Source organism: Chiloscyllium plagiosum, unplaced genomic scaffold (assembly GCF_037043375.1).
Source record: "Chiloscyllium plagiosum isolate Xiang-an unplaced genomic scaffold, Cpla_swu_hap1 HiC_scaffold_21, whole genome shotgun sequence".
In the NCBI taxonomy this organism is placed as follows: Eukaryota; Metazoa; Chordata; class Chondrichthyes; order Orectolobiformes; family Hemiscylliidae; genus Chiloscyllium; species Chiloscyllium plagiosum.
The window spans coordinates 30,448,641-30,463,615 of NW_028270159.1; the positions used below are offsets into that span (position 1 = coordinate 30,448,641).

Below are 14,975 nucleotides of genomic sequence, written 5' to 3' on the forward strand. Positions count from 1 at the left end.
GAAAAGACCCACTCTCAAAAGTTTAGCGTGCAGAAGCCAGATGCCGTGGCAAAATACTTTCCATGTGCATTGTACTGTATACTTAAACGGCCATCGCCAACAACAGCTACAAAACCTCAGACTCTTATCAATTTCATTCTGAGGGTGAAATAAAACGACATTGAATTATACAGTTGTAAGACAATATTAGTACTGATTCAGGAATCGTATTGAAGTGGATACCGATTAGGCCCACAAATTTTATAATTAAAAACAACATCTAGTACAATTTATGGTAAATACTCCAGAACTTCCTTCAGATCAGATCGATTTTGTTCTTATTTCACAGCTGCTCTAGATGCCTTTTCAACTCTGAACTTTCTGATAGCTACACGAGGCCCCTATAGTTACAATCATAGAGATTGTTTAATTGTTGACTGTAGTAATTTCATCAGGTTAACAAAATTGTTATTATGCTTACTTGGATATAACATGCTCAGTGATTTTTTAAAAAAAATGTATTCACTTTGTGGGATGTGGGTGTCGCTGGCTGGCCAGCATTTATTACCTGATCCTAGTTGTCCTTGAAAAGCTGGTGGTGAGCTGCTTTGTTGAACCACTGCAGTCTATCTGCTGTGGGTTGACCCACAATGCCATTAGGGATGGAATTCCAGGATTTTGACCCAGTGACAGTGAAGGGACAGCAATATATTTCTAAGTCAGGATGGAGAGAGGCTTGCAGGGGAACTTGAAGGTGGTGGTCTTTCTAGATGGAAATGGTAATGGCTTTGGAAGATGCTTTCAAAGGATTTTTGATGAATTCCTGCAGTGCATCTTGTAGATAATACACACTACTGCTATTAAGTAGTAGTAGTGGTGGAGGGAATGGATGCTTGCAGATGTAGTGCCAAGCAAGCGGGCTGCTTTGTCCTGGATGGTGCCAAGCTTACAGTGTTTTTGGGGATGCACTCATACAAGCAAGCAGAGAGTATTTCATCACATACCTCACTTGCGCCTTGTAGATGGTGGACAGGCTATGGGGAGACAGGAGGTGAGTTACTTGCTGTAGTATTCCTAGCATCTGACTGCTCTTGTAGCCACTGTGTTTATGTGGTGAGTCCAGTTGAGCTTCTGATCAATGATAACTCCCAAGATGTTGTTAGTGGGGGAATTAGTGATGATATTAAATTTCAAGGGGTGGTGGTTAGATTGTCTCTTATTGGTGATGGTCATAGCCTGGCATTTGTGTGGCACGAATGTTACTTGCCACTTGTCAGCCCAAGCCTGGATATTGTTCAGATCTTGTTGCATTTGGACACATTTTGCTTCAGAGTCTGAGTCGTCGTGAATGGTGCTGAACATTTATTTTTGCACAATGAACATCCCCACTTTTGACCTGATGATGGAGGGAATGTCTTTGATGAAGCAGTTGAAGATGGTTGACCAACACCTACAACTATCTTTCTATGTGCCTGGTATGACTCTAACCACTGCAAAGTTTGCCCTCATGATACCCAAGGATTCCAGTTTTGCTAGGGCTCCCTGATGCCACACTCAGTTGGCCTTGATGTCAAGGGCTGTCACACTCACCTCTGAAATTCAGCTCTTTTTGTCCATGTTTGAACAAAGGCTGTAATGAGGTCAGGAGCTGAGTGGCTCTGGTGAAACACAAACTGGATATCACTGAGCAGGTTATTACTGAGCAGATGCTGCTTGATAGTTGCCGACACCTTCCATCACTTTACTGATGATCGACAATAGGTTGGTAGGGTGGTAATTGGCCAGGTTGGATGTGTCTTGCTTTTTATGTACAGGACATACTTGGGCAATCTTCCATATTGTCGGGTAGATGCGTGTGTTGTGACTGTACTGGAACAACTTGGCTAGGGGAGTGGCAAGTTCTGGAGCACACATCATCAGGACTCTTGCTGGAATGTTGTCAGGACCTATAGCCTTTGCAGTATCCAGTGCCTCAACTTTTCTTGATAATATGTGGAATGAATCGGATTGGCTAAAGACTGGTATCTGTAATGCTGGGGACCACAAGAGGTGGCCAAAATAGATCATCCACTCTGCACTTCTAGCTGAAAATTGCTGCAAAAGTTTCAGCCTTATCTTTTGCACTGGTGTGTTGGGGTCTTCCATCGTTGCGGTTGAGGATATTTGTGGAGCCTTCTCCTCTAATGAGTTAATTGTCCACAACTGGATGCAGCAGGACTGCACAGCTTAGATCTGATCCGCTGGTTGTGGGATCACTCAGCTCTATCACTTGCTGAGTTGGTGGCTTCACCAGGTTGTCATGTCATTTTCAGATATGCCTTGTGCTGCTCCTGACATGCCCTCCTGCATTCTCCACTGAGCCAGGGTTGATGGTAATGGTTAAATGGGGGAATATGCTGGGTCATGAGGTTACAGATTGTGCTGAGGTACAATGTTGCTGCTGTTGATAGCCCACAGTACCTCAGGGATGCCCAGGCTTGAATTGCTAGATCTGTTTGAATTCTGTGCCTCTTAGCACAATGATAGTGGCACACAACATGATGGAGATTATTCTTAATGTGAAGGCAGGAATTCATCGCTGCAAGGACTGTGCAGTGGCCGCTCTTATTGATACGGTCACAGACAAATGCGTCTGCATCTGGCAGTTTGGTAAGGATAGAAGTTAAGAATATTTTTCTCTTTTGTTGCTTACCTCACCACCTGTAGCAGACGCCAGTCTAGCAGCTATGCCTTTTAGGACCCGACCAGGTTGATCAGTAGTACTGCTGCCAAGTCACTCTTGGTGGTGGACTTTGAAATCCCGCACCCAGAATAAATTTTTTGCTCTTGCCACCCTTAGTGCTTCCTCCAAGTGCTGTTCAACATGGAGGAGTACTGATTCATTAGCTGAGGGAGGATGGTATGTGGTAATCAGCAATGTTATCCTTGTCCATGTTTAACCTGAAGCCATGAAACTTCATAGTGTTTGGAGTCAAAGTTGAGGACTCGCACAGCAACTCTGTATATTACTGTATTGTCACCTCTGCTGGATCTATACTGCTGAAGGGAACAGGACATATCCAGGGATGGTGGTTGTGGTGTCTGGGACATAGTCATATTCACAATCATATCTGACAGACAACATCAGGCTGTTGCTTGACTAGTTTATGAGACTACTCTCCCAATTTTGACACTAGCCCCCCAGATGCTAGTAAGGAGGACTTTGTAGTGTCAACAGGGCTGTTTCTGCCATTGTCTTTTCCAGTACCTAGGTTGGTGCTGAGTGATCCATTCAGTTTCATTTCTTTGAGACTTTCAGAGGGCAACTGAAAGTCAACCACATTGCTGTGGGTCTGGAGTCACATGTAGGTCAGACCAGGTGAGATTTCCTTACCTGAAGGACATAGTGAACCAGATGTGTTTTTCCCAACAATTGACAATGTTTTCATGATCATCTGTAGATTCTCAATTCCAGAATTTTTAAAATTAAATTCAAATTCTACCATCTGCCATGCAGGGATTTGAATCTGGGTCCCCAGAACATTATCTGGGTCGCTAGCTTAATAGTCTAGTGGCAGTAGGTTTGGGGTGCATGTGCAAGAGAGAGATATGTAGCAAGAGAGATGGGGAGAGGTAGAATGACTTTACATTCAAATAATGTTTGAAGGAGAGAATACCATTAACCATAAATACCAGCAGCAAAATATAAATGCACAAATTAAAACTGAAAGGACTGAATGGGATCCAAGAGCAACCGTGATCAGTAGGTGGCCCCTTATATCACACAAATTTTGGAATCAGTCTGAAGCATCCAATTTAATGTTTAAAGACATTGAGATTTCATCAAACATACCTTACAAAAAGCTGTGAAGTAACACAGTCAGGCTCTGCAGGCTGACTATCTCAAAACTTTCAAGAATTAATAATTCTTGATGAAATTCCTCAAGTCTTCAAGAACTAAAAGCTGAGTACAGATAGCTATCCTTCCAAAGTCACTTAACATTAATTTGTCTGGATTAGGCACAAGAAGTTGTGCAAAGCTGAATCATAGTAGTATTCTGTGTGTTTATTTGTTTGTGCTTTGGTACCAGTCATCGTTCTTAACTAGTGCTAAAAAGATTAGCTTCATTATTGTATATTCTTGTCTAGTTAGGAAGTTATTTAAGTCAGAGTCTGATAGTTAATGGAGGTCTTGCATTTTTAAAAAGTAAATGTTCAAATTATACAAATGTTTTGCCATATCACTTGTAATTATGCATCCAGTTATTCTCTTAACCCACTCACATTGCCTTGATCACTAAATCTATTAAATTACCTGGCGCATTACATGATTCACGAAAAGTGAAAGTTTGGTATGTTTCAGTAAAGCATTACCCTTATTTTTTTCACTTTGCATTCAAGTAAAGTATGAATGGAGTGACCATCTTAGATGCAGGACATTCCAACGCTTTGACTAAAAATACAATTTTCTTCTGTGCCTATTTGGTGAATACTTTTTTTTTGGGCCAGATGTAAAGAAAATGAACAAGTTAAATCAAGGATCCAATTTGGACAAAATAGAAAACACATGACAGTTATGTTACTTCCAGTTCATTGCACCTTTACTTATTAAGCAGACTCTTCAAAAAAATGGATTGAACTGCCCTCAAATTTGCTTTTTTGCTTAGACATATTATTCCACCTATTCCCACTTCATTTATCATTTAGTCTTCACATGCTGAGGCAAGCACTTGTGAACTTGAAATGAGAGTTATTTACCTTCCTAATATCTGTGTTGCTGTATTAACTCTAAGTGCTAAACTGCCACTTGCTTCACTCCTGAACATGTCAGTTTGTGAAACTGAATCCTACAACAAATTCATTTTCTACCATTCTGAAGTATGGTGTTATTCAGTATGCTTAACATTTTGTTTTGATCAGAATTAGTTAGAAAATGAAATCCAGATTCAAGCTCAAGTGACACCAATGTATTCACGTTAGACACTGAAAACAGTTTTTTCTTCCCATCTACCCAGTGCTTTTACAGTACATACCATCATTTGTGCAGTTGCTCTGGGGAAGAGCATTCTTCTTTTCTGGGGAAGGAGCAGCAACAGCTGAGGTGGTAGTAGTAGCAGAAGTAGAAGTAGATGTAGTTGCAGCAGCGGTGCGAGGTGGCTGCACCTGTTTAATTGCTAAGCTGTTTTCATTATCAGCTAGAATAAAATAAATCAAATGGATTACAAGGCTACAGAGAACAAAGAGAGGATTAACAACTTTGTAGGAATTTAAGTTGTCTGGAACAAACTCGTGACATCATTAGAGTGTGATCATAACAGCCATTTTGGTTGGGGTGGGAGAGGAGATAGGTTCAGAAGGCGAGGCAAAAAGACAGTTGCAAATGAATTAGTTTTTATCTTGATATATTGTCACGCTATAACTGGTGTCATCACACATCCAGTTATTTCTGGTTGCACATAGTTCATTTAAATAATCTGTCTTTGCATGCATTTAGGGTGGCACGGTGGTTAGCACTGCTGCCTCACAGCGCCAGGGACCCGGGTTGAATTCCTATCTCAGGCAACTGTCTGTGTGGAGTTTGCACATTCTCCCAGTGTCTGCATGGGTTTCCTCCCACAGTCCAAAGATATGCAGGTTAGGTGAATTGCCCAAGCTAAATTGCCCGTAGTGTTAGATGCATTAGTCAGGGGTGAATGTAGGGGAATTGGTCTGGGTGGGTTGCTCTTCGGAGGGTCGGCGTAGACTTGTTGGGCCGAAGGGCCTGTTTCCACACTGTAGTGAATCAAATCATGTGGAAAATGTGCGTTAAGAGAACAAAGACACCTCAAAGTCAACCACTGGAAAATCTCAGCAGGTCTGACAACATCTGTGGAGAGAAATCAGAGTTAACATTCCAGGTCCATGACTGAGGTTATGAAGAAGGGTCACTAGACTCAAAACGGTACTGTTTTCTCTCCTCAGATGCTATCAGATCTGCTGAGATTTTCCCAGCAATTTCTGTTTAGCTTCAGATTTCCAGAATCCACAGTTCTTCTGTATTTTTTGTCAGACTAAAGCACAATGTTCTCAAGATTAAGTCTTGTTGTGACACTCATATCCTACCAACAGATCCAAAAATGGGATAAACTTCTTTCTAGAGAGACACATAAGGAGTAGAGGGAGGAATTTCATGAGAATAAGACAGACCTGCAACTATATTTTTGAAGATCAGTAAGATGCCTCTTTCTAGCTGCAATGCATGTGTCCCCTATGGACAACTTTTTCAGAATGTTCATTAAGCCTTTAGACTTCCTGATGGTAGCACTGTAATATATATTCAACAGACTTATTGGGAGTTGCTTTTTTGGGCAATATTTAACAGGTCCCTTAGGTATACATTGGAGCTGAAGTATCAACATGCCGTATAGATGTGTTGCTTGAAACCTTAGGGACCACACAGAATGCTTAAATGAGTGTTCACAAAAGTCTCCATTTCTCTCATGTTATTGACCTTAACACAATTTGATATCCGATTGAGGATGTAAGTATGACTGGTTCTAATTTGTCTAGGTTTTGAGGGCCAAATTGATCAGGGTCAAACTGGTTGGTAGGCTTGGTCAGAGAAATCATGCATTTAAAAAAAAAATGCTGCTCTAAGGGTGACCCAATTCTTAAGGACGTAAATAAGAAAATGACATTGTGTGATTTCCTGGATAGAACATGGAACAGGAACTAAATGTTCACAAGCATCATATGATCAGAATTACAAGGAAGGAAAAACTTATTGGCAAATCATACCGGATCTCTCCAGCCTTACTTTCTGAATGAAAGGCTAATTATGGCTTCCCACGAAGTTGATCACAAATGTTAAAGAATTTAGACTAAAAGAAGCAGTTCTTGTAGCAAAAAAGGCAAGTGTCTCTGTTCTAAATCTCCACATATTCTGGACTAGCTCAACAAATATCATTCATCTGTTAACTTTAAAAATATTGCACTTCCACATATTTTAAATGTGATTGGGAATAGCTAATTATATCATATGATTCATCTGCAATTAATAAACATCAAGGCTTGATGTGTTTCAAATGATATAATTTAAAATTTTATCTTAAATAGTTATTTGGTAGTGAATTGAATATTGCTGAAAACAGACATGATGTTGAAATGTTTTGTCTTGTGTTTACAAAGACAGGTGCAAGCATGCTAAAAGTGAAGGGAATAATAATTAACACTCCGAGAAAAGGGTGCTGATCAGTTGACAAATTAACCCAGATTAATTGAGGCACTGCCATGGAGAAACATCAAAATCTGCCATATTTCTCTTTAATACGAAACTGGCAGAATGCCCATACATGTTCCTTTTTCTTGCTGTGGAAGGCCCATGTTTTTCAACATATGTAACTTATAGCTAGCATATTGGTTGTCTGACCGATCAATCTTAAATTAGTATTAGTGCAGCACAAGTACGCAGGCTGTACGTTCCAATGATCAATAGTGGTATCAAAGAACATATTCCTCCAGCTGTCCACGGTAGGTACACTACTGATCATACTCAATCAGCCTGTATTTGAAAAACTCAGAACATCACCCTCAATTGTAAAGGGGATTCAATTTTGGAGAATATTTGCAGAACAAGTGAGAGTATGCTAAGTTTTCCATTAATAAGTAATTCAAGATCATCACTTTTTTCCTGGCAAGTCACATCAGGCTCAAAACATTAACTCTTTCTCTCTCCACAGATGCTGCCAAACCTACTGCATTTCTCTAGCATTTTCTGTGCTTGTTTGGGACAGTAATTTATTGGTGTATTCTCCATGGCAATACCTCTACAAATCAGAGCTGACTTGCTAACTAATTAGCACCTTTTTTTCTGCAATTTAAGTTGTTGATCCCTTTCAAATGTAGAACTGCTGCATCCATCCATCCAACAGCAACAATGATTGTGTTTTCAAAATGCTTGTTAACTTCATTTGTAAAATACTACGAATTGTTGAAATATGACTGCTGCTTTCAAAACATATTATCAAAATAACAAACTATACACTCTTCACAACTATGAATCTTTCTAAATTTCAGTGCAGGTCTTTATTTTGCATAGCATTTATATGGCAAATTAAAAAAAAGGCAGAATTTTTTATATCACTTGTAAAAAAAAATTATAGGTTAAAAAGATACCTTTTTGTATTACAACAATTTAAGCCCAAAACATGTCTTTTTTAAAGTATTGCTACAGAGACAAAATAATTGAAGGCATAAATTCAGTGCCTAACTGGCAAAAATTCTGTGTGGGACCAACTGGATGTAACATTTAAAGATATCAAAGAAACTTTAAACAGGCTGTACAAAGTTAAAAATCACACAACACCCAGGTTATAGTCCAACAGGTTTAATTGGAAGCACACTAGCTTTCGGAGCGACGCTCCTTCATCAGGTGATAGCATCTCCAAAGCATGACTACTTAAACAGGCCGGACTATGATCTATTGTGACTACAAAGGTGGGCTGATGGCCATTTGCTCAATAACAAGCCACGCCCTGTGGATGATGTCCCAAATTGGAAACATATTTTGTTTTTCCCTTTGAAGAATTCACAAGGTCAGAGATTAAAAAGCCAGTTTCAACTCTACTGAAGTGTGCTAGAGAGATTGAATGCTTTTGTATGGAACAAGGCTGGATTTGAGTATTGGCATGTTGTGAAGGTCAGAGTCAAGAATCTTTCATTATCCATCCCTGTGTTGCTCAATTCAGAGATTAATGCTTACCTGTTTTTCTAACTTTTATCTTTTTGGACCCACCTCATTTCTAATCTATTTGTATGTGCAGTGTGTTAGTGTTTCTTCTTTAGTGTAGTAATTATTAAACTCACTTTTTGTTCATTCAAGAGCATCTGATTATATTAAACCTGGTTAAAACACTAGTTCATTTGGATCTGAGAGATATGCATCCACAAAAGAAGTGAATCATTTCCAATTAACCTTGTTGCAAATAACCAAAAGGTATTGTTGAACAAAGGAGAACCAAATCATTCCTCCCACCTGGGAGTTTAACAGTTTGGAGTATCTAGTCTGGAATTATAATAAAGTGGGCAACCTTGCTCAAGATCTGGTTGAATCTTTTGAAAAACTTTGGAATTTCAGCATATAATATGATTCCTTATAGAAGTACAATAAATGGAACTTGCATGTTATGAAGTGGGTTTAATATGTAAATGAACCAACAATCATTAGGGGGAAGAAAAAGCCCTTACCTGTGTGGGAATGCATGTGCTCTATTAGATTGTTATAAAACTGGAACTGAATCCCACATGCCCCACAGGTGTATTGCTCTTAAATGGAACAGAAAAAAGTAAAAATCAGAAACGATGAAGTCAATGTAACAATGGAGTACTGTACTCCAATACAAAATATACCAAATTCAAATTTCAATTGTGACCATCACATTGGCTTTTCCGAGGGGTAACGTTTAACAGTCTTAAGTAGATTCTACAGGGCAGTAATGTGAAATAATGTTCTTGTAAATAATGACATTGCATATCCAGGAGAAATCCCTCCCCCCTCCCCCCAAACCAAAGGCAGCATGGATGCAGGAATTCCTATAGATGGTGAGGAAAGAAGAAAACACAACATAAAATTAAAAACTGAAATATGAAAACCAGATGGGAAAAATCTTTAATAAAATTGCCCAGTGACAAACCATATTTCCTATTGAGAAATTACATTCCAATGCATATTATAGAATTATTCAATAACTATTACACCATTTGGCTGGAGCAAGTTGGTGATTCTCTCAAAGATAGGTACCAATTAGTTAAAATACTAAGCTGCAGCTGACATTTTAACACAAAACAAATGCATTCATTCAAATCAAATTAACGATTCTCCAATTTCACAAGAAAATATTATAAATTAGTCAACTAATGTTCAACATGTTAATATAATTAGTATCCAGCTCAGATAATATAATTAGTATCCAGCTCAGATGATCGAATTCAATTTTTGTAACTTTTTCCTAATGTGTCACAACTGAACAAAAAGAGAAATCATTGAGTACTGTGGAGTTTTGCTTTGTTTGACACAATTATATGGCATAAACATAAATTCAATACAGAATATCAAGATTAAGTGAGACTTATCACCTACAGTTTTACTAACACTTAATAGAATTATGTTGATGATAGGGGAAGTATTAAATGACTTGAGTGTGTGGTACTGAAAAAGCACAGCAGGTCAGGCAGCATCCAAGGAGCAGGAGAATCAATGTTTTGGGCATAAGCCCTTCATCAAGAATTCCTGAAGGGCTTATGCCCGAAACGTCAATTCTCCTGCTCCTTGGATGCTGCCTGACCTGCTGTGCTTTTCCAGCAGCACTCTGATCTAGTCTCTGGCTTCCAGCATCTGCAGTCCTTGTTTTTGCCCTATTAAAAAAAAATCCTGGCGTAAAGTTTATTTTGGAGCTATATATTTGATTATTTAACATTGTTGGAAGTATTGTATTTTGGACAAAATGTTTTTATGAGCTAAAAATAAAAAAGTTGGAACTGTAATTGAGTCAGTACAAATGATGACAACTTCTAATTAACAAAATGTTATATGATGTAGATTTGGTCAGGATAGATTAAGAAGAATGATTTAGTCAAAGGATATGTGCAATCTGGCTATTTTTAAACTTGCGTAAAGCAACTGTCCTGCCAAGTATTCTGGAAGGACTGAATTCTGGATTGAATTCTTCTTGCGAGATACAGGGATGGAAATTTAGTGTAGCTCCCATGGCACTTCCACGTAACATGCCTTTCTTGTTACTTAAAGGATTGTGCAGGGAGTGATGTCATAATACCTTCAATCACCTTTCTGGCAATACTGCTGACCTGAAGACCACCCACAAAGGGTTTGCAGGAATATCACAAATATGGAAGACCTGAAAGACAACAACTGGCAAAATGTGTTCATGTTGGGTGGGGCTTCACTGAATGGTTGGGACCACTCAGCTGCTCTCTCTGACAGGTCAATATATTTATAGTTCATTTTATGTGGGTTAAAGGCTTTAAAGTTTGGAGCATCTTGCACCTTCCTGCTTCTGTTTGGCATGAGTGACACTTAAAAGGTAGTTATCCTGCATACTCACACTAAGCATCTGTAAATGAGCCAACTTGCAAAAGCTGTTTCTGGAGCTGAAATAATGTCAAAAATACTCAAAGTACATTTTCTGGCTTAGGTCAAATAAAGTCAGACTTGTTAATTCTAAACTTTTATTTTAATATACCTACAAAACAAATTGGATTTGCCCTTTTCTGGCATTATGTAGCAAAATGAGTTAAGAACTTCATTTCAAGTTAAGAAGCAAGTGTTTTGTGAAAGCTCCTAGGTGTGTGAATATTAATTTTACACTTGAAGGAAATAACATCTAAGCAAATACCTTCAAAACATAAATGAATGTAAAATTTGATATGTAGTTGCATCTTCAGGTAGTTGAAAGCAAAAATAAAGTAAGAACTCAGACAGAAGTGTGCATTCTGGCTATTAAAGCCTACTCTGCCATTCAGTAAGATCATAGCTGATCTTATTGTGGTCTCAACTTCATTTTCCTTTCTGTCCTCCATAACCCTTGACTCTCTTATCTACCAAAGGTATATCAAAGACAGCCTTGAATAAACTCAAACAAGTCCAATCTGTTTTCTGGGAAGCAATTTCAACAGAATAAAGACTCTCGGGCAATTTGTTTACCCCTTCACTTTTATATTGAAAGTGAGACTTCAAACTGTGTCTTCTAATTCTAGTCTCTTCTATAAAGAGAAACGCCTTCTCAGAATCCACCTTGTCAAATTCCATGAGGTCCTTATTTACTTCAATAGGAAAATGTTCATATTACAGTAGATCCTTACAAATGTGAAAAATAGCTTCAATATTTTTGATGGGGCGGAAGCTGTCAGAATAAAAGATCTCCTCTTGAAACATTAATCTATCTTTTCACATCCAGTAACTTGGATACAATTACACACCCATAAAAAATTTTTTTTTTAAAGGAATCCACAATGATATAATTGCAACAATTAACATATTATAATTGGCTTTATACTACACTGAGTTATACTAATTTCTGATAATTCACTAATGCCAGCAAATTTCACATCTTGGAGTTTAGCTGACTTTGTAGCATCTAAATAATATCTGGGTCAAGACAATTCTATAAGATATGATTTAGTATCATTATTTGCACTGTATATTTACACATAGAAGAACTGATGCATAAAGAATATAGAGTTTAACTGCTAGATAATTGCATGTTCAGCATTTTAATTTGCATATACAATACTTTATAAATTACCTCTCGCTCTGCTATTATGTGCCTGCTGTCTTAAACAGGTACAATGTTTATGTTCACTTCCACAGCTCGGACATGTGGCTCCATCTGTAAATATTAAACAAACCATATGTCATTTAAGTAAAGATTTTGTTGTGTTAAGTGTCAAAAGCCTGCAACAAAAGTTAAAGCAGAGACTGCCTGTGACATAGATCAATTTTGACTTACTTTTGGCAGAAGATGGACCTGACTTCTGTACACTGGTACCTCCTGGAAAACAATTTATAAAGATAAGTGCAATCACATTTATGATGCAACAGGTAGACAGAATCCAAATGCAAGTTAAGTTTTTAGTAATGCTGCATGTGCAAGAATCCAGATTATTCCTTTTAAGTATAAACTTTTTTTTTCCCCCACAGTTATCATGTACTTTCTATACTTATTTAAAAATCAAAAATGTGAATATAGCTGCAATACTGATCCTCTTGGATAACTTACTGAACAAAGCACAAACTAGTAACTCTAAATAGAAGAAAAATTACTGGAACTATTTAAGGAGTCATGGGTCTATAAATTTTATACTCTTTGGACAACAGTGTAACAGTTTTCATGCAGATGCTCATACTGTAGATATTGCATGTGCTACAATGCCAACCATCAGTTTGTTGTTTCCTTGACTGGGTCTAAGGACCTACATACTTTAGAACAATAGAGGAAATGCACTAGTGAGTCTAAATAAGAAATCTGTATCTTGAATAATATATAATTTATAGCAGTCAGGTAAAGTTACAGAAGTTTGATATTGTTAATTAGAGTATTGGGCAACATATGGATAAAGGATCTCGTAGAGTGAGTATCTAAAATACTCTGTCTTTACCCCCCTCAAAGTCTTTATTATGTCAGATTGCATTAAGCTCCAAGCAATCTCCAATGTTAATCCTTTGAGAACCTTATCTTGAACAACACTGGACATGCCATAGTGGAAGTTACAAATTAGTATTAAATGACTAAAATATCACTAAATTAGCACTGATTCCCCCATTACTTACAAAACCAGAAACTCTGCAGGTCTAGTAGCATCTGTGGGAAGAAAACAGAGTTAACTTTCTGATGAAGAATCACCTGACTTGAAATGTTAACTCTGCTTTTGCCCCACAGATGCTGCCTAATCTGCTGAGTCTCTCCAGCAATATGTTTTTTCTTTCAGATGTCCAGCATCCGCAATTCTTTGTTTTATTATCCCTCTATTACTAGTTATGGTATAATTGGTGATTAGGGAGTGAGAGAAAGAAAGAGTGCAAGAGAGCAAACAAGTAAGCACCCGAGATAGTGAGAATGAGCGCCCAAGACAGCGAGAGCATGTGCAACTTTAGAAATTTGTACTTGTAAAATTTGTGAATTCCTGCTCATACTACAACCCATCTTGTCTAATAACTGCATAACAGCACTCCCATTTGAATATTTTAGTTTTTATTAAATAGGTGTCTTTTTGGCTGTAACGTGGGGAGGGATTTCAGGCTTCAAAATTCCTGGATGATGAAAACTTCTACTTTGCTGCAACAGTTTTGCATCTTTGGTTTCTTTTACAACGGACAACCTGGGACAGGATTTCATTCACAAGGATGGTGATATTAAGAAAAAGACAGTATTGTAGTAGTTGCGATTTTCTAACATCTATTTCTATACCCTCTCAAAGGAGGTGGTCATAGCAGACATTGCCATCATTTGCATCTCATTCCTAATGGGGCTTCAACTACACGCTTTGGTAGGCTTTTTCAAAGTTCAGTAAAAAGTTAACTACACTGCTATAGATCTGGAGTCACATAGTCACGACCAGACAGGAATAACAGATTTCATCCCCTAAAGGACATCAGTGAACCAGATGATTTTTACAACAATGGTCACCTTTGCAGAAACTAGCTTTATATTCCAAACTCTTTGGCTGGATTCAAATTTCACCAACCTTTTTCGGCCTCTGGTTAACTGGCCCACTGGAAATAATACTATATCTTCTACAAGCACTTCTCCTAATATGAACATGTACATAAACTGAAATTTATGATCTTACATCCACCATTTTCTAAACAAACTTAAAGTAGTATTTAAAATAGATTAAAATCATCTACCTTTTTAGAAGGCAGATATAAATGCAGATCGTTATAGATATAACTAAGTTACTGTACAGATCCCCAGCCTTTAACAGTACATTTAAATGATTATGCTATAGATTTACTTCATGTATCATACATACCACTAGAATTCTGAGAGCTGTTATTTTCTTCACATGTATTTGATAGTTTAGTTTCACTTCTTTTGCCGAGAGAGCTCTCTGCATCTGTCCAATTTAAAAGTAATACTATGAGATTTATTTTTCAAAAAGCACATTATACACTGAATAAATGATTTCCAGATCGTTTCTTTGATTTTGAATGCTGAAATTGAAGATGCTTTGTTACATTTAATTTCTTATATTAGCAACAAAATAACTTATTAATCTTGGCAAGCACATATGGATTTCTGTTTACTGAGGTAGAAGAATGTTGTACATCTTCTAAGACAGTCAAGCTCAATGATCACACTGGAAAAAACAATCGTGTCCAATTTTCAAAAACATAGTTTCTGCTATTTTAAATCTTCTATGAATCGGAGTAAGTTCTTTTTTGACCTTAGCAGGTGACCATCTAGATTCTGATCTAGAAATCTGGGAAATGGATAATATGGTTTCCAATGCTAATATTTCCT

General features: G+C 37.7%; 1 protein-coding gene across 9 annotated transcripts in view; it reads right to left on the bottom strand.

The window, feature by feature from the left end:
• znf618 (zinc finger protein 618) overlaps nucleotides 1-14,975 on the bottom strand; it is a 129,232-nt gene that overhangs the window by 13,688 nt on the left and 100,569 nt on the right. For 8 of the 9 annotated variants that reach the window (XM_043720062.2, XM_043720060.2, XM_043720059.2 and 5 more), the window contains 5 exons: nucleotides 14,485-14,568; nucleotides 12,462-12,503; nucleotides 12,258-12,341; nucleotides 9,184-9,261; nucleotides 4,992-5,153 (listed from right to left, as the gene is read on the bottom strand). In XM_043720062.2, the coding sequence (XP_043575997.1) occupies nucleotides 4,992-5,153; nucleotides 9,184-9,261; nucleotides 12,258-12,341; nucleotides 12,462-12,503; nucleotides 14,485-14,568 (450 nt within the window). The remainder of the gene's footprint in view (nucleotides 1-4,991; nucleotides 5,154-9,183; nucleotides 9,262-12,257; nucleotides 12,342-12,461; nucleotides 12,504-14,484; nucleotides 14,569-14,975) is intronic. The other variant, XM_043720056.2, reaches the window with a different exon arrangement.